Here is a 23,899-nt window from a genome sequence, read left to right on the forward strand (position 1 = left end):
TTCTTTTCTCCAGGATCTAATTTCATCTAACATCTAATTTCCACAAGTCTGCAACCGAAGCTTCCTTACAGAACATTGAAGCTGCAATCATGGACGGAACTCTATGACTTTCATGTGCAGTAATCTTGCCCATTAGTATCCAACCAAGCAGTGTTTCCATTGCTACCAATCCACATTTTAGAGCAAACTTCTTGCCAGTGAAAATTTTACCAGCTATATCAGCACCAATTAAAACTTCCACTGGATCATTTTCTGTATCAGAAATTTCTACACCTATCCGTTTCAACTCTGCTAACTAAGGACCTTCAGTAACAGATGTTACACTGTCACAAATATTAGGCTGATCCATGGCTTCAAAATTGCAAGCATAATCACTTCTGATGCTACTCAGTCTGACACGATAGCAATTATGTTCATATGGTGCAGAAAGAATGTCAACAAAAAGTGCATGTGTGAGATTTTCCCTTTTTATAACCTCATAATTCATTTCCTTTGCTGTAGATGTACAAATGTAGGACCAGTATCAATGATTGCTTTTGCATATTTTTCAGCACTTTGTCCTCTTATTTTTACAACTAATGTTTGAAGAAATGTTTCAACATGTTCATTATTCCTCAAGGAATTTTCAACAACCGTCTGTAACTTAGTCTGCTTCCCTGGAATGTCTGTTCCCTGCGTAGTCCTTTGACCAGAGCATAACACTTCAACATGCTGCCCCTTGCAAATCCTGCATTTTAATTTTACACTACAGTTTCGACTAAGGTGGCCTTTTTTCAAACATCTGTAACACAACCCCTTTTCCCTAAGCATCTTAGCTTTTTTCACAAAGGACCAATTGCGTGCCTTCACACACTCCTCACTAACATGCGAATCACCACAAAATAGACACTTTGAAGAATACCCCTTCAGATTCAGTATGGCTACTACGTTCCTTCTTTCTCTTCAGATCAAACCCAGCTACAGCAAGTGCTATTTTTTCTTCATTTTCCAATTTTTTCTTCAGGAAAGACGTTATACTTTCCAGACGACTCTCCAATTTAGAATCTGAGGAATTTGCAGCACTTCTCTGCCACACTCGCAAAAATTCTTTGGGTAAACATGACTCAACAAGAGGGTATAACATTGCAGCACACTTATCTGACGTTACTCCTAAGGTACTTAATGCTCGTAACTGTGATTCCATTTTGTCATAAAGAAAAGCCAGTTCCAACTTACTGTCACCATTTAAGTTGTGTAACACCAACTTCAAAAGTTCACGAACGTAAACTTCCACTAACACATCATCACAGCCGAAACGTGACTTAAGTCCTTCAATGACCTTGGGATAGCTTTCGTCACTGAGGGGAAAACTTTCTACAAACTGACGCGCTTTTGAACCAGGTACGCTAGCCTGTACATGGTATTGAAATTTATCACAATTATCAATGCCCTCGTCCTTGTCAATTCGTTTGAATTGGCTGCAGAAAGGTAACCTGTTCTTCACGTTACCATCAAATTTTTTAAGTTCCACTACCGATAATTTGATTTTTCGTTTGCAGTTTACCGATGTGTCACTAAATGCGTCACTACCATTGTTCAACACCTGCTTACTTAATAACTGTTCCACCATAGTCTTGATTCGATAAAAGTTACATGCATACTTATCTGCTGTTTCTGCTTCGACGATCAAATCCTCTTCTTTGATATCGTCGTCCATCAACAAATCACTGTACTGTGTGTCCAGATCCTGTAATTTGCCGAATTTATCTTGCAACAACCAGAAATTACTCTGCACTTCCACTAAATCCGGGCAATCACCATTGAACGCTGCTTCAATGTTCTTCACTACGCGCGTAAACGACGATCTCGTTACTGTTCTTAATTTACTTATATTTTCCATGGCGTCTCAATCTTTGCCTTACACAAAGTCTCCCGGTCCTGTCACAGTCGCCAAATGTTAGAAACGAAACACCAATATAGTAAATTAAGGTTTAATCTCACACACAGTCATCCAGTACACGACATTTTTCTTGCTGGTCACAGAATAAGTATCCCGCAAAAAATGCACAGAATATTCACATCAAAAACATACACAGAATACTCACATCAAGCAAATACACAGATTACTGCTTTTCTATTTCTAACACTTGATGTGAAATAATTGTTTGTCCCCTCCCTCCTGAAAAAAAATAGTTTGCATGAAGGTACATAGGTTAGGGTATGCAGATAAGGTTTCACACATTTACGATTTTGGAAAGTGATGTGATCAGCTGCTTCAGTCACATTTATTCACTCAAAGCTTCCCTTAGGATGTGAATCTGGGTAAGACACAGAGCCACTTATGCAGGAACACCGATGGTAATTTTTTTCCCAAGATCACCAACCAGGATATTCAACCAGGTCTCCCGCACAGTAGTTTAAAGCCCTAAAGACTGGACCACCATAGTTACTTCTTCCTTAATTAATGTTTTTGAAATTCTCAGCATGGCAAAATAATTCTCTTGCTTTTAAAAGAATACACACAGTAACAAGGGTTTTTCAGCATGCTATGAAAATATGTATCATTGTTGCCTAGTGAACTTACAGCAACAAAGTTGGATATAAACATTTGAACTTTCTTTTGGAACAAATCTCAGGTTAACAGGACTATTTGTTCAACTTTGTCAATAAGTATGAATAACTTCATACACAAAATTACAATTAAACATCAACTCATTACCAGCATAAATGTGCACAGGTGCACATGTCAAGTCATCTATGCACCAGTCAGTGTCGAGCGATTCTAGAGAAGAATAATGGAGTTTCAGCCAGCATAGAAAATCGTACTTGTGATAATGAAAGCGCAGAGGCTGGAAGGATAGTAGTGGGCTATGGTACAGTCATGGACACTTCTGGATTGTAATAATTCCATTAAAAGTCAATGGGGTTATTACAACCCAGAAGTGTCCTTGACTGTACAATATTAGCATATTAGCATGTGCTCATAACAATACTAGTATCAGTACAACAATGAATATAATATTAGTATACAAAAGAAGATGCCTGTAAATTCCAACCTGAGTAAGTCCGGTTGGTTTCTTTGTTGATCTCTCCCTCTCTTTCATTTGCATCATTGTTGCTGCTTCACATTTTACTTCATGCTTAGATCGCCCATTGGAGGATGGGGTAGTAATAGCAGCTTTTTCCTGTTCAACCTTAACCGTCTCATGGGAGGATGTATCTTCGCTAGAATCATCTGGGCTAATCACATTTGGAATGTTGCTTTCTTTCTCTTTTTCAACTCTGGCAGCTGCAATTTCAGGCTTGCTTTTCTGAAATTAGAAGGTGAAAAAATTATATGATGATAGGTACATACCTTATACTTAACAACAGAGCAAATTAATTATAAATTCTATGCATAAAGCACAGTTAATCTCTTGATTACATTATTTCTTGAAAATACACTTGTGTAACCAGATCTATAATGCACAAAATGTAGGGAAAAGTCATGTACTAAGTAAATACTAGGTAACAAATAGTTGAGCTCCTCTCGATGCTAGAATCATAAACCATCAAGTATTTTACAAGTGGACACTTGGAATTGATTGTTTCTTTACTTGATATTTGTCAAGAGTTTACTTTTTATATTTATAGCCCTGTTACTACATAACACGGGGCTGATAGGCCAGTATTAATTTTTGTCATTATTTGAAAGAAAATTCACTGTTATTTTTCCGCATTCGCTTTCATAAACTGAAAAACAAAAAATGAGAAATCAGAAATTAATCCACATACCCAAACATCCCCTAACGCTCCTCCAAAATTTATTTAACAACCTCATGGTTATGTAAAATTATCAACAAAAGTCCCATTTATAGCCATTTCGGCTCCAAACATATCCTCGCACCCCCACAATATACTACAGAGTGTCCCAGAAGTCGCTGAACCCGGTGTTTACAACCATATAACTGAAAAGCTAAACGGAATGAGAAGAAAGGCTTTCTTCGAAGATAAAGCCCTGTATGTTGAGAAAATTATGTGATACCAACATATGGAATGATTTAATAATAAATGATTAAAATGTTACCAGAAACTAAAATAAATAAATTGCAAATCGTATTTATTGACATAGAACTCACTGAGGTAAATTATTGCAACATTTTTCAATATTTCGCAACGTTCCTATAGCATTGTAGCACTCCATCCTGTTTTAAAAAAAAAAAAACTCTGAAAAAGTACCTTCTTCCATAAGCATGGTTGATAAATCCTGTTCATTTAAAAATTCCAAGTAACCTTCAGCATTTAAGGTTCTGTTGGTGAAAAATGGACTAACCAATCATGTTCCTCACACCACACAATGCCATTAACATACCAACACTAACCATTCAGCTGTGATCTCTCCAAAATTGGTTATCAGATAAAAAGCTATGAATATTCTGTTTATTAACTTCCTTTATACAAAAATTAGCTTCGTCACTGTGAAGGACTTTTCATTCCAGTGGAAGCATCACACTGTAATTGTTGGAAACAACCAGTCACAAAATTCAACCCTTTTGGAGTATCCCTGATAAAAATCATGTGTAATGGCATGCGAACATCTCTCCCTAGAAGTCAGTATGAACTCGATGCATTACTGATGTATTAGAGCAATTTTAATGCTTTTCTCTGACACCCCGAAAAGGAGGAATTTGGTATAATTTGGGGGTACTAATTTTCCTTTATGCTACAGTTATTTGGGTGTGTAAGGATAAAAAAAAACATGATTGCCATCTCAAAGTGGTAGTTAATAGAAATGGCAGCCAAGCCAAGATGGCGGATGTTCATATTTGAAAAAACTACTACCGTATATCTCTGAAACCAATGGTCCAATTTCAAAGATCTTTTTTTCAAATAAAAGCTTAAGATGTGTTCTATATTTAAGGTTATCTTACATTTTCGATAGGAGCAACCATTAAGTAGTTAATGAAGGATTAGTAAAAACTTTTCGTATTCTCACTAATAATTTTATGTTTATCATTAATTTACTAATAATCTAGGCATCTGAGAAGAAAGTGTTCCAAACAAAAATTGTAGCGCAAACATTTATGTCTAATTAGATATATTTAGGGGCATGCATATTTCGTTTTTGACGAAAAAACGAAATTTGAAAAAACACATTGTAGTGTTAATTTTTCATGTTTTTGAAAGGTGTATTTTGTGACCATATTTTGTCACGAAATAATGCGAAATGAACTGCAAAAAGCGAAATTAACTCTTAAACACGAAATTCAGGGTTTATTCACCGACGCGACACCTTCTGAGGTCTGAATTATCCTGAGAGTTATGCAATTCCCGGAAAATTGATTAATTCTGCTGTTAATATTGGAGAAGCAAAAATGGACTCCTTTACACAGAAATAAACTTAATACTCTGATAACTACATAAATGTGTTATTAGAAGTGAAATGTTAATTCTGTGGAATAAGTGTGGTTTTTAAATCAAATTCAGGATTATTTTAACAATTTTAAAACCAATATGTCTTTTTATATACCACTTTTCATCCATTTTTTCACCGCTATAACACCGATATTTTATTTTATTTACCGCTTTTGAACCCGAAATTGACTCAGTTTTTGTACCGAAATTTTGGTTTTTTATTTACCAAAAATGTGTGCCTCTAGATATATTACACTTGTTGTTTTTGACCTCAGAATTTATATAAAACAAATAAATTATGTAGTGTGCGCAGCAAATTCTTATAGCAGGATGTGTCCTTAGTCCCATTTAATTACACCTGTTGTAACTGGTATTGACTATTGAATAGTATATTATTGTTATATACATGAAATAACAATGAATACTAATAATTATAATACTAATAATAATTATTAGTAGTATTGTTATTACTAGTAGTATTATTAGTATTGTTATTATTTATATTATTAGACCCTATTAGTTGTTGTTTTTGTAGTACAAACTAGCCATGAATTTTGATTAATTGTTACCAGTGTTCATGGAAGGATGTTATTGATTGATTCAAATTAAAATTTTGAATACGTCAGCACTTAGGCTATTTGCACCCTTCACATTATATGGGCCAAGGCTATTACAATAGATAAAAAAATCACCATGCATCTCTAAAATCTCTCTACCCATGGTAAAAGCAAGGCTGTATTGAGCACTCAGCACATATATGGGCAAAACACAGGACAACACACAACCATACAAATGTAATCTCCCAATGGCTTAGTGGTAACATCGTCAGCTTTTAATCAAGGGTACTCAGCTTCAATACCCTGTGGAGGCACAAAATGGTTCGGATCCCTCTTTAAGCTGTAGGTGCACTCCCAATTAGCCTGTCTGTGCATGAAGTGGACTTAAAACAAGAACTCAAATCAAAAAACCCTACAAAGGATTATACTGGTCGTAGAACCAGATGCCAGAGCCTCGCTGACCTGCAAGACTGCAGTTGCGAAGGTGAAGTAAGTGGAAATGACGGGTGTTCAGAAGAACATTATGACATGCTCGTACTCTGTATTACTTATTTAGGCCGAAATGTTTGCTTTCAAGTAGGGTTACCAGACGTACAGATTTTCCTGGACATGTCCTACATTTTAGCCTTGTGTCCGGCGTCCGGGAGGAATTTGAAAAATGTCATAAATATCCTTAAACATAAATACACATTTTGAGCATCACAATAAAATTAGGCTAAATACATGTTTCAGTTTAACAAAGACAAATCATGCAAGTTACAAGTCTATGGACTGTGCTCTTAAACTCAATAGTGACATTTATTTTGCTTCAGTCATTGCCGAAAAAGAAAAGAAAATATTGTCCTGCTAGAGGACAAACGGAAAAACGGAAGCAACTATTGAAGAAAAGTTTTGGGGCCACATTCTAATGATGCGACCGTTCAATGCCTGAGGGTAATTTCTTGCCTTGGGGTTTATATTGATGAAACAATATTCTTATTCATTATCTTGATTGTAGAGCAGGGGTTTAGAGAACAAAGTTATTTAGGGTGTCTACTAGTCAAGAAAGTCGTGAAAATCAAGAAAAAATAATAAAAGTAGGTCAAGAAGTCAATAAAAAGTCAAGTACTTGTGGTCAAGAATTTTTGCTATTCCAATGACTGATTAGTGGATTTAGCTTATTTTACTTAACTTTTCTGCCTCTTTGGCTAGTCGTGAAGATGAGGATGAATGGCCAAAAGATAAGATGGATGAAGAGACAATCACGAAAATATAGGGATGACAACACGAGCCCCACATAAGATTATACTGGCTGTGAGTCCAAACGCCAGAGCCTCGCTAGTCTGTAAAATGCAGTCCAGAATGCATTAATAGATAAAATAGGTCAAAATCTCTTGTTGAATACTGCTGCAGTTTTCATTTTAACCAGCCTTTTGGTAGGATTTTCTTATTAAATATTATTTTCTTAATTGCTAATTTCCAACTTAACATTTATTTATTCAACCCCTACTTAGGTAAACAAAAACGAAAAATAAATGTAAAGAAAATTCCTGAAAAACTCAAGAATTTTGGATTTGTTATTTTGGTAAACACCCTGTTATTCAACTAAAAACTACCCAAGATGAAACTTCTGGAACCATTTCAATTACGGTAATTGCTGAATATTTGTTTGCCATTACAGGTCATAATGCAAAGGTTGAGAGAGTACTTTCATTACAATCAGCACAACGGACTCACGAGATTTTTTTTTTTCCATAAAGTCTGTAAGAAGTTTGGTACTGGTCCATATAATATCAGAGTTTGACTGTCCAGTCTCTCATAAATATATTTTGACTAAACCTGAAATTTTGGGAAAAATTGGCTCCTCTGTGAAGTACCGTTAAAACAGGTGCATTGTTTAGTATAATTACAAGTTTGGAAATTTTGAATTAAAGAATTATCTTTTTTTTTCTGAAAACTGTCAATTTTAAATTACTCTCTAACGTGTTCTATAGAAATATGTATTATTTATTGCGAATGTTTTGTGTCCTACATTTTGACTCAATGTCCTACATTTCCCTTATAGTGATCTGGTAACCCTACTTTCAAGAAAGTATAAATCTGTAAAGATGGACCAAAGGTGGGGAGTTAGCATCACCGAGTGAAGTGCATGCACCAAAAGACAGACAGTTTTGTACAATGCTGGCAAGAACAGAAATTTTGAATGAGAAAAAATGCATAATTTATCGGATTGAGCAGCAAAAGAAGCAAGGCAACAGCAAGGGGCGTCAACTTCTGCGCAAATTTCCACCATCTTCCAGCTTGCATCACGTAATTGGAAAAATGTGAAGTGAACTGACTGGATGAGGCATTCTTCGTTGTCAAACGCTGTACTTCCCAGGCAATTAGAGGGTCTGTAGGTGTAGTATACCAAAGAAAAATGCGAGCTATTTTGGGATGGAATCCTAACTACAAAATCATTCAGTTGTTAAAACCAGAGTTGTTAAAGGTCCAGGAACCCATAAATTCTAACAGGTTTTATTGGGTTTCGCTGCGAGACCGGAATCTTTTTTCTTGCACAATTTAAATTCAGTCCAAGTTGCAAATTGTTTCATTGAAAAAAGGTTCCTGGACCGTATCTAAATTGATCTGGAAGAAAGGTTCCTGGAACGTAGTTAAATTAATCCAGATATTTTTTTTCCTGGTCCGTGTTTAAATGATCTGGAAAAAAGGTCCCTGGACCATATTGAAACGGATCTGGAAATAGGTTCCTGTACCGAATTTAAATACTTTTCAGATTAAAAGCTTCTTTACAGTCCAGATCCCATTTATGCTTGCTAATTATTTCTCCTGGACCGGAATTGAATTTATTTAAAATTCCTGGACTTTTAACAACCCTGGTTAAAACAGGGCCGACATTACTCCCGGCCTCCAACAGTGTAGAGCACACGAAGGTTCCAATAATACCTCCGTCTGATTTGCAGTTTCGAGTACTTGCTGTGACTAGTAGGAAAGGCAACCCTGCAAGTGACCAGTCACGTTGCTTATTCCCCCCATCGACACAACAGTTAGAATCCTGCCGATCTTTCAGCTGGCGTGGGAACCGCCTTTATGCCAGTGACCCTCTGTTGGTGCGTTTACCTTCGAAGGAATGTGTGATCAAACAACCAATTAGGCCTACTGCTTGAGCAAGAAGGGGCGGCAACTTTAAAATCCCCCTTCCCCAAAGCAGACAGCAGGGAAACAGGATATTGTCAAAATAACCATTCTGCACTGTGAATGGACACTGGTTGGTATGGCACTTTAGGTGAAGTGTTGGTATGGCACTTTAGGTGAAACAGGAGGGTTTGCGCCGGAAACTACAACTGCCCTAGTATAGAGGAGACCACTGCGAGCCTGTCTGCGGTTTGAGTTTTCAGGTTGAGTTTTATGAGCACGATTTATGCACAGATAGACTACTCGAGATTTGACCTACAGTTTACAGTGCAATCCGAATCACCATGTAGCTCTAACGAACATCGAGTCTATGACCTCTTCATTACAAGGAGGCGACTTTACCACTACACCTCGGGGAGAACCAAACCTGCCTTGGGAATCAGGAGCAGTTGCATTTATAAAGTTTCCACCAATAACTTCCAGTGGCATAGAGAGAATGTTCTCCATAGACAGTTCTGGGTTGTAACGATCACATTGAAAGTTAAGAGGATTGTTACAACACAGAAGTGTCTGTGACTGTACAAGCACCTACTCAAGGACAACTGGAAGAACTTCACCACGGAGAACATTGAAAAGCATATGGTGGTGCAGTGCTTCAAAATTAGATAAAGTTTTTTTCATTGGACAAATTTTATATTTTTTATAATCAAAGAATAGTATTCACTGCACTAAAATAGTAACTCTTGTATACAAATTCAATCTAAAACCAGTTATTTCATAAATGTATTAATAAATAATAATATGCCTATTAATTTATTAAAAGCACCTAAAATTCCTAAAATGGAGTTTACAAAATCCTAAATCCCTGTTTTTTAGCATCTAAAAATCCATTCCCTAGTTATCATAAATCATATTACTTTGCCTTACAAAATTCAGACCAGATAAACCTGAAAATATTTGTGAATATAGTGAAGCAGGAAAATCGGCATGTAAAAATGTCATGGTATATGATTTTATCTGAGATGATATATTCTTTAATTCAAGGGTAGAACCTCAAAGTTACTTTCTTTTAAGACAAATTGAAGTACAGTGGAACCCCGATTTTATGATCCCGGATTTTACATTTTCCCGAATTATACATTCAATCTTGGTGGTCCCAACATAGCAAAATGTTATAAAATTTTCCCCGATTTTACATTTTTCCGCATTTTAAGTTTTTCCAGCTTGGTCCCCTGAAAAACGTAAAATCGAGGTTCCACTGTACTTTAAAGGATGATGAGATGAAATAAGTGTCTGCCAAGAAAAGTTGTTGTTGTAGTTTATGCAAAGAATTTGGTTCCTCCTTATTTTTTCCCAGTATTGATGGTAGGGTAGGTAATCTGACTTAGGATTTGCTACTTGTAAACTTTCTTGAAAAAAAAAATTCTTCCCCCATAAAGCCTTAATACCAGTAGTCTTTTGGGGGAAGTATTTCTTTCCACGACTGTACAACATATTAGAGGAGCCCATTTTGGCTAAGGTAGGGGAGAACCCTATTCATGAAGCTGCTAAGCACATAAAGGAAGATGTAAAAGGTATCGAAAAATCCCATCTGGTTTCCATCATATCACGAGCTTTACATGAATTATGTAGACATACTTCCTAGCAAGACTACCTGGAAACTTTTAGACAGTGTCATTTTTAAATCACCTAGGCCATAAATGTAACCGCACTAAACTTTATGAAATAGATACAACATTGTGTATTGAACAATTACCCATAAAACTGTACGGACGATGTAATATTTTATGCACAGAACCGATATTGCAATACTTCCTTGCTTTCTCCGGATAATTGTAATACTAGACCTTTGTGGCAAGCGTGCAGACGAAATTATTTTGGCAATAGTTCTATTAACACAATAGGAAGTGCCATGTTGACTTTTGTACAGCTGATATCCTCATGTATGCCTTAATATGCACACCTTTTGCACAGTGTGTAACGTGCTCGCAATTTTGCAACTAAACTCCCTTCAATGCGAACCCACCTTTTGTGTCTCTTTGTTTCTCTACAACTGCTCCCTCTTTCAAAGCCAAAATAATCCCTTGATCAAAACAAGCCATGCATTTATACACTGCATTATTGGTAATTGTTTCAGAGCAAAATAAACTTTCAACAATGTGAAAAATCGATCAGAGCCTAAAAAAGTTAGCACCATTTCACCGATTTTGGTGGAAAACATCCCTGCACTTCAACTGTTCTCAACAAGGAATATGGAACATTTGAACATTTAGGGAAATACATTTGTTGTATAATTTTAAAATATGAATTAAAATTTACAAACATATAAATCATTGACTTAGATTACAAAACATTCTTAAAGTGCACGTTGTTAGGAAGAATATACTTTTATCTAAAAGAAATAATAATTATAGAAAAAACACACTTTTTCATCTGATTATTACTAAGTTAATTCTCTAGTAAACATGAGTTAAACAGAATGCATATAACTGATAATTTCATATTATCATTGTAATATAATATTCCCTGATAAGTAATGCCAATCAAGCAAAATTGGATATACAGTGTGGGCACAAAGTTGCTTTCCCCAAAACAAGTATTTCTTCATTTATTGGGGAAAACGACTTTGTGCACACCCTGCATTTCTCAAACTCTTTACTCACTAAGACAATGACATAATTCCTTGGCTCAATCTTACCTGAAACTGATTATCAATTTCCCAGAGAAGTGCCAAAATCACAATAATATTCCCTTCGATTATGTTGGTCCCAGTGATACTGTCATCAATATTACACCCAGCATATTCCAAAGCACCCAAAGCAGCTATGAGATTGTGGATCTTTTCAAAATGTGAACGAGCTGGCACATACAAATTATCAGATTGCTGGAAATCTCCTATAAGCATTTCAGCAATTCTTCTGTAACAATAACGATAAAAGAAATTAGCTTTAACAAAGAGTAACTAATTCATATTATTTAAAGCATATCTCATCACCGTGTCAATATTATTTTAATGTAGTGAGAAGTGTATCAAAGAGTCATGGTGGTCTAGTTGGTAGGGCATCTCACTGCCATGTGGGAAACCTGGGTTCAATTCCTGGGGTGGGTGATCTAAGGTTGGAATTTTTCTGACCTTGTACCCATGTGAAATAACTCTGGGGCTCACCCATCCTCAAATCAATGTGTACCTGGTGACAACCATGGGGGGTTAAGGTGGCAGGAGGATAGTGCTGATCACATCACCTCCAAAATGGCCAAGATCGAAAATGTGTGGGGCCCCATCCCCTAAAATCTGCCTTCATGGCACAGTGCTATATACCTAGTGAAAAGTGTTGGTTGAAATTTTTCCACCAATACCATTGTTTTCAAGTCCCTAGAAGTGTGGTCAAGAGCAACATTTGTTCCTTTTCAAAGTTTCGTTCATCCTTACTTGTGACAGGCTGGAAGGCCAGCACAAGTTCTGCATATAGATTTTCCAAGAAATGCTGGACAAACTCCCACCCTCCTGGGAAGCAGATGATTGACAAGATCAAAGGCATGGGTAAAGTGAAAGCTGCACCCACTGGAAGGCATGCAACTACCTGGAAAAGGCTGTGTGGAAATAAAAGAAATCAGTCATTTTCAATTCTTGCTCGCACACTCATGGGGTAAGAAAGGTGAATGTTTTAAAAAACAGGATTACTCTCATGCTGTGCGGTTTCCAGGCCAGATGATAGCAGAGATCTTCATATGGATTTAGGTCATGAATGTGGAATTTGTTTTGTTCTATCTACATTCAAGCAGCGAGGAAGGGTTGTGGATTCAATTTCTTCTCTTCTGTGTTCAGTCTTTCATGTGATGGTACTGACCGACAATACAGTGTCTTGTTTTAATTGCACATGACAGAGAATAAGGGAGAGCAGGACATAAAGATAGCTGGTCAGATGAGCATTATTTTAATAACTGTTGCTTTTCTGCCTCCCCTAACAACCTAAACGACAACAATGAATAGTGTTTACATGAAAGTGAAAGTGTTGAGGTGTTCAGGTGTTTAGGTGTAACTGCAACACTTTAAAAAGTCTTGCAGCATTTCAAGAACTTCTTTCTTTGCATCCCCTGGGTTTAGAAAAAAGTTCACATATAAAAACACCAAATCTCACACATTTGAAAGTGTATAATGCTACATGAGAATAACTTGGGCCGGACCCCATGGTGGAGTGGTTAGCACATGGCACTACAATGCCAGGGGTCCTGGGTTCAAATCCTGGCCTGGGCATGGATGTTTGTGAGTGTCCATTCATCAATTTCATCACATCATCACTCATCTCCATCTTCGCAAATTAGCCAAAAGTGTCACAAAAGGCAAAGTAAAATAAAGCAAATCAATCAATGAGAATAACTTAGGAGTTACCTAAGGTCATTAAAGGAATGTGATGAGGTTGTATGACTCGATACCTAGCCTTTGTTATTTAAAACTGAAATTATACAGGTATTGGTATTGGTGGGAATCAGTGAGAGTATTGGCATCAGCATCAGTTCAAAATGGTTTCGGCTCAGCCCTAATGTGTGTATATGCATATAAAGGGAGTACGCTTACATGGTAATGGGAAAAACAGGTAAAGAAGAGAATGTGAAGGGTACCACAAAATGGATACAACTGAAACAAAGAACTAGATAATCATCATCATCCCTCTTCCAGTTCTGCATGACAGTTTTAACCACCCTAAATTATTCATCATTATATCTCCTTATCTATTTTTACCATTAGCATGCAAGTGTAGTGCTGTTCTAGTGTGTCTGGCAACTTGATAGATATCAGTGTCTGATTTCTGCTTCAGCCAGCTATGATTTACCCAATTGAAGTGAGAAAAAGAACACCATTTGGAGAGTCTGTGTTACAAGGCTAATTTGAGGATTACAATACAAGAGCACAAGGTGATGAATCATAGATTTTGATCTGCACATGTTAAAAGAGTGAATGCACAACTCCCTCCAATTCACACTTTTTGGTTATCTGATGTCTTCTGTTAAACAAAATCGAAATTTTTATTTAAATCTTAGAAACAATATACCTCTTGAACAACACCAATGTTGAATGCAATACATTGGTTAAGATAGTGGGTTAAGCAAAGAGCCATTAAAATTAGAGCTGAGTGAATACCAATGCTGATTTATTGGTATTGTCTAATATGAATGGCACTGGTATAAATTCAAATTTAATCATCAACACCTGATGATTCTTTTCCAAAGTCTGGGCATCTCACAGGGTCTGCAAAAAATGCCATGAGACATTTTTGCAGTCTAATTATTCTGGAAATCATGCCAAGTGAATATTTTATTTAATTTGCTCCAATATTGTGTAGCAAAAGTGAGTTTCTTAATTAAATCATTGAGATATTTTTACATTACCATTTTCCCTTATGTAATTCTTCAAATATTTTAAAGCAAAACTATAGTAAATTGATGTGTTTTAATTGCAATTGAATATTAATATTTATAAATATTCTGAGCACAACTTTTAATTGCTACAATGCTTATATATCTATATCAGAATCAGTAAGAGTATTGGCATCAGTATGGGTGTTGGTTCAACAAATCAACCTAGCCCAAATTAAGATATAAATAGACAACTGCAAACATGGTTCCCAAATATATCACACAATGTTAAATATAAATTAATTGAAACTGGCAAAAAAGAACCAAACAAACAAACCTTTTTTATGGACATCACCCTGCAAGACTTAAATGTAATGAATTGTTGATTAATGTTAGAGTAAATACAAGAGTTTGGTCCACTTTATGGGGATAGGCTAATTTGGACTTGATATATGATGTAAAGTAGGATTTGAACCATTCAACATATACATCCACTATAAATTGAGCTCCTTGATTAGTCCATAAAGGTGATCTTTCCATTGATGCCCAACATAGTCTGAGACTTATATAACTAATATCAAATTGTCAATTAAAATACAGTGAATTTAATAACACTGAACCTAAAGGGAACATTTAGATTGTCGAGCATTTCTTTGATAATTACTTCTTCTGACCCCTGTTTTTTTTTTTCCACAGACTAGTGCTGGCCTCTACAACAAACCCTATCTCCTCATGATTATTCTCTGATTGCCCATCTTTGGACTGTATCTGGAGTGAATGGCATCCAAGCTGGTGATCAAGTAGATTTTGTTTCATAAGTCATAACATTTTGATCGTGTCTTCTAATTTAAAATATCAATCAAATGTAGGCCGAGGCATTTTGCACATGGTGGCACTGTTTCCAACTGCACCTACGTTTCTCTTCCACCACAAGCTGACCCAAAGTCCAATAAGAAGCACCAAATAATTACTTCCTTCACCACCACCAGTGCCCACTTTCTAAATAAACACCAAAATCCATACTCACAAGGAGAGGCTATATCTAAATTGAGCATATTATTCCAGATTTCCATTTGTGGGGCATTGTTTCATTTTCCCATATAGATACAATCAATCTATGTATTACTGTCAACAATGTGTTACCACCAAGTTTAATAAGTTCTGTTATAACTTCATCCTCGCCTCATATGGAATATGAGGAAACTATTGGAAACTATGTTTTCATTGATTTGCTTTATTTTACTTTGTTATTCCAACACTTTTGGCTAATTGCGAAGACAGGGATGAATGGTGATTAGATGAAATTGATAAAGGGACAATTCCAGACCTGGTCGCGAAATGGAGATTTTTGCAATCCCGAACATCAGGATTATTAATATTTCCTTCCCATTCCCATCCTGACCAAAAATTTTCCACCCCACACGCCAATAGTTATGGCAGTCAACATGATTATAATGTCTGTTGTGAAAATGTTCTCTCATTATATTGTTGGATATATGTTAATTGCTGTAACTGACAGCCTGTATATAAAAGAAAACAATATTATTTGTAATATATCACTTTAATTTCTCCATTAGAATTACATGAACTTTTACCTTGTGGGCACCCTTGAACCTACATGTTGTTTAGATGATTTGAAATACTCTGCATATTTTTGCAAGAAAATTGTTTCGATAACCAGCATTTCTTGTGCATGCAACATGTAGAACCTAAGTTGTAACTGAAACCACACATACCTTGTCATATACAGATATACCCTGACACATATTATTTTCTTTCTTAAATTTGTAATGTAATATTCATATTATTAATGTTCTTGATTTGTGTGTAACTAGGATAAAACTAACAATATCTTCTAACCTGACAATTATTTTAAGTGTTTGCCAGGAGGATAGTTTTAAAAAGTTTTAATCAAATTGATAAAAATGGTAAATCAGTGGAGTGTTCTTTGATTAATTTTATCAATACATTCGAATAAATATAGAAATGCAACAAGACATAAAAAAAGTTTTAAAATGTAACTACCCCATGCAGGATTCGAACCAAAGACCCTTAGCACCATACAAAACCAGCTTAACCACCCAGCCATCCGGCAAACTTTGGAAGCATGTGATCTTCTGTGCATGTAACACAGTACTACTTATGCTTATAATTTCCATTATACTGGAAAAGGGCTTGAAATATTCATGGTATTTAATGCTGAATCTAATTATGTCAACTTTATATTTAGATTTTCAATCGCCTGCTCAGTTATTATGAAATGATTACCATAGTGTACTGTCTAGCTGATGGAGCCCACGCTCAAAGTCCCGTATGAATTGTGAATACCCGCTCCTGCGTAGGCGTGGCTCTCTAGCCTGAGACTCTGAGACTGCAGTTGGAAGCACATGGATCCTGCCCAGCAAAGAACCAAGCAGGGATGACGTCAGCCCGTGTCCATCCACCATGCGCTGCACATTGAGAGCATAGGTCCCAACACATGGCAGGTCAGATAAGTGGACTTCCCTTTTTCCAGTGAGTCATATCAGCCCATGCAACTCTCTACTAGCTAGCCATTTCCGAGAAAAGTGTTTCAAAATTTCAAAGCTTTCAAGCCAGCCTCTTGAGGCGAAAATATTGTCCTACTGCCAAGTGTCCCAGTGATAACACATCACTTTCATATCTCAAAGATTCTGTTTGTTTTTTTAAAACAATATTTAAAATTTTTGTCGGATTAGCTTGTTATGTGTGTTTTGTCTGAGGATAATGTACTGTATGCATTTATTACAGCTACATTCAGAATTCCATAAAATATAGTTCGTGGGCAGTGGCAGGAGGTTCTTGAAACAGAATAAGTTCCTTCTTGTTCATCTACAATAGCAACTTCTCCTTTTGTCATATTGTAAAATGTAAGGAGCTCAGGTTTCTTTTTAGTATTTGGTGGTTTAAGCCCACTTTATGCACAGTAAGACTAATTGGGACTGGACCTACAGTTTAAAGTGGGATCCGAACCACCACCACATGTCTCCACTAGGTATCAAACCTGGGATCCCTTGATTACAAGGCAAAAACACTACCACTGTGCCATCGGGGAGCCAGGTAGCTCAGGTTTCATGGCTTCTCCAGAACTCGCATCAATATTGTCAGTATCATGAAACATCGATATAAAAAAAAAAATACTTTGTTTTTGGTGAGTAAGAAAGCAATGTGCAATCATGTCTGAATCCAAAGATACTGCTGTTGATTGGTTTGTCTTTAGCAGAGAACAATGGCGGAACCTCTTTCCTGTCCTATCTGCTAGGCAGTGGTTTTCTAGCAGAGATAGAGCCAGAGGAAAGGACATGAACAAATTATCCATTGTCACATTCCACCCAGTGCATGATATTGGCTCTATCCTTCTCTCGACAACAGTCTTTGGAGAGCTGTAATGACTAAATGGTCCTGTAGACTGTTTGCTTATTAAAATTTCCATGTTAACTCTACAAAATGTTTTCACACAAGTCAAGCCAAATATTTATGGAATGACTAACATTTTATCTACCATGCAGTTCTCACTGGGTGTGCATGCACTTGCACATCATTCCACAAACTGGGAAACGTCACAGATTTTGGAAAGACGATCTGATTGGCTTGCCTTCTCCCTATTTTGAATGTTATCAAATCTTACTGCTCTAAAGAGGAATATGAATTGCTGCCAATTCACTGTTGTTTGAAAAACCTTGTTCCATTAGTTGCCCATATATCTTCAAGCTTTTGGTGGAACGAATGTAGAACACCAGAAAGGTAAAGATTTCTCAAACGTCTGTGGGAAGGGAATAATGTTCATGTGAGAACCTTGCTTTGTTTCTCTCGATCCAAATATTAGTAAAGTTCATTTTATTTTTCTATTTCATAGAAAAAATATCTTTCAAGCTTCCATAGAAGAAAGGACATTGCATGCTTCACCTTTCGGTCCTGGCAGGTGAGTTACAATATTTCATTGGTATGCTTTTTTCCTTTCGATACATCAGTTTGTGGTTTCATCTTTATCAATGTACTCTGGTACAGCAGGTAATGAAAGCTGGTTGGTGGGAGGCTCACACAGCACATTTTCAGGAACTGGTTCCAGCTAATTGTGTTCATGTTCAACTGTGATTTGTCCACTTTGGTTCAAGTTATCCTCTTCACTTCATCATCACCATCTTCAAAATCCACATGTTCTTCTCATCCACCTCAAACAATTGTCTACGTTGTTCCCTGAAAACTTCATTTCTGTGGTTTTCTTACTTTTCTACACTCTCCCACACACTCAAAATCCTCTGATCTTCTGTAGAATACATTGTAAAATACCAAACAATAAAGGCTATGTGGTTAAAAAGACCAGGAAATCCAGGATATATAAAATGTGGTTAAGTTGCACTGAGTGGATATGACTACGACAAAAGAAAACTGATCCTCACTTGGCCTGCCGCACAACTGACAAGTGATGAGTGAGTGGGACATGTTAATGACACCCTTGCCTTTGATAAGAGAGAGCATGTACACGGAGGGATGCAGGAAACAAAACAAGATTGGTGACGTAAACAGTATAAACCTGGTCTAAAAGAACACAATGCAACCTCTCCTGGGTGTATTTGAAGAGTTTTAAAATTTTTAAGAAAGAAAAATAAAGTAAGCTTTTCAAAAACTACCAATGTTCATATTTCATATTACATTAAAAACACACACACACACAAAATTAATATCATCCCTGGATTGTGGTGCTGGTTCAGGGATAATACCAGCTGTACAAAGTTAATATATTGTTTGGAATACCTGTGGTCCAGCTGTCCTTAGAGGATGGATGATGATGACAATAATAATATAAAAAAGCTGAGGTACATTACTAACCTTAAGAAGTACTTCTATTACAGTTACTATTACAAAATATAACTATTACTCAAAACTTTGTTACAGTAACTTGTAACTTCCAAACACTGGTAACTACAGTGCATACAAAAGTAACTGAGGCAGGTATAAATTTTTGCCAATGTTTCAATGTTGTCAATTTTTCACAATGTCTGTGATACACAATTCACACACTTCACAATGAATCTGCGAAACACTGCAGATTATTGCGTGAAAAGTCAAAGTTTGTTTCAAATCCACTTCATGTTCAGCTAGGCTAATCAGGACTAGAAATACAGTTCAAAGTGCAACATGCAATGTGCATTGATTGATTGATTGATTGATTTAGTTTATTTTACTTCACGTTTTGTGCCTCTTGGCTAATTTGCGAAGATGGGGATGAGTGATGAAATGATGAAATTGATGAATGGACATTCACAAACAACCAAGCCCGACCAGGATTCGAACCCAGGACCCTTGGCGCCGCAGCGCGATGTGCTAACCACTCGGCCACAGGGTCGGGCATGCAATGTGCATGCACCAGGGACTGAACACTTGGCCCTTTGATTACACAGTGAGAGTGTTACCACCCGGGAAGCCAAAAGTTCAACTGCATGCACTTCAAATTCGGTGAGGTTATTTATCATAGTCATAGGTTCATCACTTTTTGGGGAAAAGGAGAACAAAGTACCTCTCCCTAATGTTGATACCATGCTCCCAATCCCTTTTATAAAAGTTATAAAATACACACATTTTTTCTTTTGTGGATATGCCTGGTATATCTCCCTATACACCTTCATGGCATGGTGCAAAGCACAGGGGAGCACTTTACTTTTTTGAGGATATGCCTGGCATGTAACTATTAATAATTTGGATATTAAATTGATAAGAATCTACAAGTTTTTGTTCATTGAGAAATCAAAATGATAAAGTACATGCAGGAACATTCAATGTATTTTTCCATTAAAAAAAGGATTTTTCTTTCCAAAATTGCACACAAATTTATTTTAATACCAAAATTTATTTTAATATCATGAGAGTTATTTGGGCACCTGTGTCAAACAATGATTTTAAGCATATGTTTTCTGCACATGGTTTTGTACTGCCACTGAGGCAACCACTGTGGAGACAGATAAACACTTACTTCAATGCATTTCCCATTGATGAAATTACAAAATATAGAAATTTCAGAAGGGTGGAAATCATTGTTTTGTGTGATAAGTAGAAAGTTTTGAAATCAAATGTCAGAATTTATTCACAATAAAAACATTCAAATGTTATTTTATATACCCAATCTGAACTGGAAATATGCCTAGACCATGTACCAAAATTTTCGTTTCTTATTCATCATATATGTGTGTCTGGGTACATCAAATAAAGTCCATTAAAAAAAAATAACATTAAAAGAAACAAGAAATCTATACATTGTGAAAAACTTATACTTACGAAAGTCTAATGCCATCACTCAGGTCTTCATACAAATTATGAACTGCATAATCATATTCATGCACATGTTCTTGTTGATGTGAAACATCATAGCCCAGTCTTCGTATATTTCTCATCAGGTCATCATCTCCAAACAAGAAAAAGGAGCAGAATTCGTTCAAAAGTCTCTTGCTCGACTGCAAAAATAATAAGTAGATTTATTATCATGATGATACTTACACAGATGGAAACAAAAATACATTGAATTATAACTACTGTATGTGGTATACTCTTTTCTTCATAAATACTAGAATGGACAACAAAGTTTTAACTTTCCAAATATCAAGAAAGACATAGAGATGTTCTCAACATAAATAAAAAAATATATATTTAGTATTGAGAGATTGGTATAAAATTCTTGCAGATACCAACAAACTGCCAATACTACAAATCTGATATAAAATTGTAAAGGAATGTTCCTTAAGGAACAAGGAATCAGGTAAGTCAATAGAAACATAAGGTTTTCAAGTGTGCTGCTGCACCAAATAAAATAAAAATCGTAGAAGGAAAACTATTTACTAGACCACTGCCTGCTCAATCGCATTCACTGATCACTCTCTCTAACCAGCCTGGTTGTTCTTGCTAAATTTCACTGTCCAGAGTGCCGCTAGAGGCAGTACATGTGTGCGTGTGTTAGCTAGTGGATAGTATTTTAAACAATTGGAAGTGAGGTTCAAGAAGTTTTGCTTTTGCAAATTATAATGTTGAAAATTGTGTATTGTTGTGTGCTTTCGTGCAGGGCACAGCATAGAGAAACATACTAAAATGAGGTATACCACCAGACAGTGAACTTTGTACAAAAAATGGGCTAATCATGCAATCAGGGTAAATGAAGGGACAATACACATCCATTTCTTAACCAGGATTTGAACATAGGATGCCTGGCACTGTAGCAATTATGATCATCACCACTATATCACAGAGGCTGCCATAAGCTCAATATAATAATTGCAATTAACAGAGGGAGATGTGTGTTCATTTTCTACAACACACATGCATGTTACTTTATGGTTGTTCTTTCACCCATTTATTGCTATCCACAAGATTAGTGAAAAACCAACAAAAAATAACTGTTAGAAATAGAAAAGTCAGAATTCTATGTATTTGCGTGATATGAGTATTCTGTGTATGTTTTTGATGTGAATATTCTGTGTATTTTTGTGGGATATTTATTGTGTGACCGGCAAGAGAAATGTCATGTACTCAATGTCTGTGTGTATGTGATTAAACCTTAATTTACTTATATTGGCATTTCGTTTCTAACATTTGGCGACTGTGACAGGACTGGGAGACTTTGTGTAATGCAAAGATTGAGACGCCATGGAAAAGATAAGTACATTAAGAACAGTAACGAGTTTGTCATTTACGCATGTAGCGAAGAACATTGAAGCAGCGTTCAATGGTGATTGCCCGGATTTAGTGGAAGTGCAGAGTAATTTCCGTTTGTTGCAAGATAAATTCGGCAAATTACAGGATCTGGACAAAGAGCACAATGATTTGTTGATGGATGACGATATCAAAGAAGAGGATTTGATCATCGAAGCAGAAAATTCAGATAAGTATGCATGTAACTTTTATCGAATCAAGACTATGGTGGAACAGTAATTAAGTAAGCAGGTGTTGAACAATGGTAGTGATGCAGTTAGTGACACATCGGTAAACTGCAAATGAAAAATCAAATTACCAGTAGTGGAACTTAAAAAATTTGATGCTAATGTGAAGAACTGGTTACCCTTCTGGAGCCAATTCAAACAAATTGACAAGGATGAGGACATTGATAATTGTGATAAATTTCAATACCTTGTACAAGCTACCATACCTGGTTCAAAAGCACGTCAGTTTGTAGAAAGTTTTCCCCTCAGTGACAAAAACTATCCCAAGGTCATTGAAGGACTTAAGTCATGTTTCAGCCGTGATGATGTGTTAGTGGAAGTTTACGTTCGTGAACTTTTGAAGTTGGTGTTACACAACTTAAATGGTGACAGTAAGTTGGAACTGGCTGTTCTTTATGACAAAATGGAATCACAGTTACGAGCATTAAGTACGTTAAGAATAACATCAGACAAGTGTGCTGCAATGTTATACCCTCTTGTTTAGTCATGTTTACCGGAAGAAATTTTGCAAGTGTGGCAGAGAAGTGCTGCAAATTCCACAGATTCTAAATTGGAGAGTCGTCTAGAAAGTATAAAAAGTAAAAATAGCACTTGATGTAGCTGGGTTTGATCTGAAGAGAAAGAAGGAACGTAGTAGTCGTACTGAATCTATACCCACGGCAGCTGAATTGATTAAGGGGGATTCTTCAAAGTGTCTATTTTGTGGTGATTCGCATGTTAGTGAGGAGTGTGTGAAGGCACGCAATTGGTCCTTTGTGGAAAAAGATGCTTAGGGAAAAGGGGTTGTGTTACAGATGTTTGAAAAAAGGCCACCTTAGTCGAAACTGTAGTGTAAAATTAAAATGCAGGATTTGCAAGGGGCAGCATGTTGAAGTGATGTGCTCTGGTCAAAGGACTACGCAGGGAACAGACTTTCCAGGGAAGCAGACTAAGTTACAGACGATTGTTGAAAATTCCTTGACAAATAGTGAACATGTTGAAACGTTTCTGCAAACATTAGTTGTAAAAATAAGAGGACAAAGTGCTGAAAAATATGCAAAAGCAATCATTGATACTGGTCCTACATTTGTACATCTACAGCAAAGGAAATGAATTATGAGGTTGTAAAAAAGGAAAATCTCACACATGCACTTTTTGTTGACATTCTTTCTGCACCATATGAACATAATTGCAATCGTGTCAGACTGAGTAGCATCAGAAGTGATTATGCTTGCAATTTTGAAGCCATGGATCAGCCTAATATTTGTGACAGTGTAACATCTGTTACTGAAGGTCCTTAGTTAGCAGAGTTGAAACGGATAGGTGTAGAAATTTCCGATAGAGAAAATGATCCAGTGGAAGTTTTAATTGGTGCTGATATAGCTGGTAAAATTTTCACTGGCAAGAAGTTTGCTCTAAAATGTGGATTGGTAGCAATGGAAACACTGCTTGGTTGGATACTAATGGGCAAGATTACTGCACATGAAAGTCATAGAGTTTCGTCCATGATTGCAGCTTCAATGTTCTGTAAGGAAGCTTCGGTTGCAGACTTGTGGAAATTAGATGTTAGATGAAATT

General features: G+C 36.3%; 1 protein-coding gene across 2 annotated transcripts in view; it reads right to left on the bottom strand.

Moving 5' to 3' along the window:
• Positions 1-23,899, bottom strand: part of LOC145984088 (uncharacterized) — a 501,971-nt gene that overhangs the window by 350,444 nt on the left and 127,628 nt on the right. For both annotated transcript variants that reach the window (XM_083117495.1, XM_083117494.1), the window contains exons 12-14: positions 20,691-20,866; positions 11,743-11,962; positions 3,036-3,290 (exon numbers count right to left, since the gene is read on the bottom strand). In XM_083117495.1, the coding sequence (XP_082973621.1) occupies positions 3,036-3,290; positions 11,743-11,962; positions 20,691-20,866 (651 nt within the window). The remainder of the gene's footprint in view (positions 1-3,035; positions 3,291-11,742; positions 11,963-20,690; positions 20,867-23,899) is intronic.

This window comes from Lepisma saccharinum, chromosome 2 (genome assembly GCF_977018435.1).
Source record: "Lepisma saccharinum chromosome 2, izLepSacc3.1, whole genome shotgun sequence".
In the NCBI taxonomy this organism is placed as follows: Eukaryota; Metazoa; Arthropoda; class Insecta; order Zygentoma; family Lepismatidae; genus Lepisma; species Lepisma saccharinum.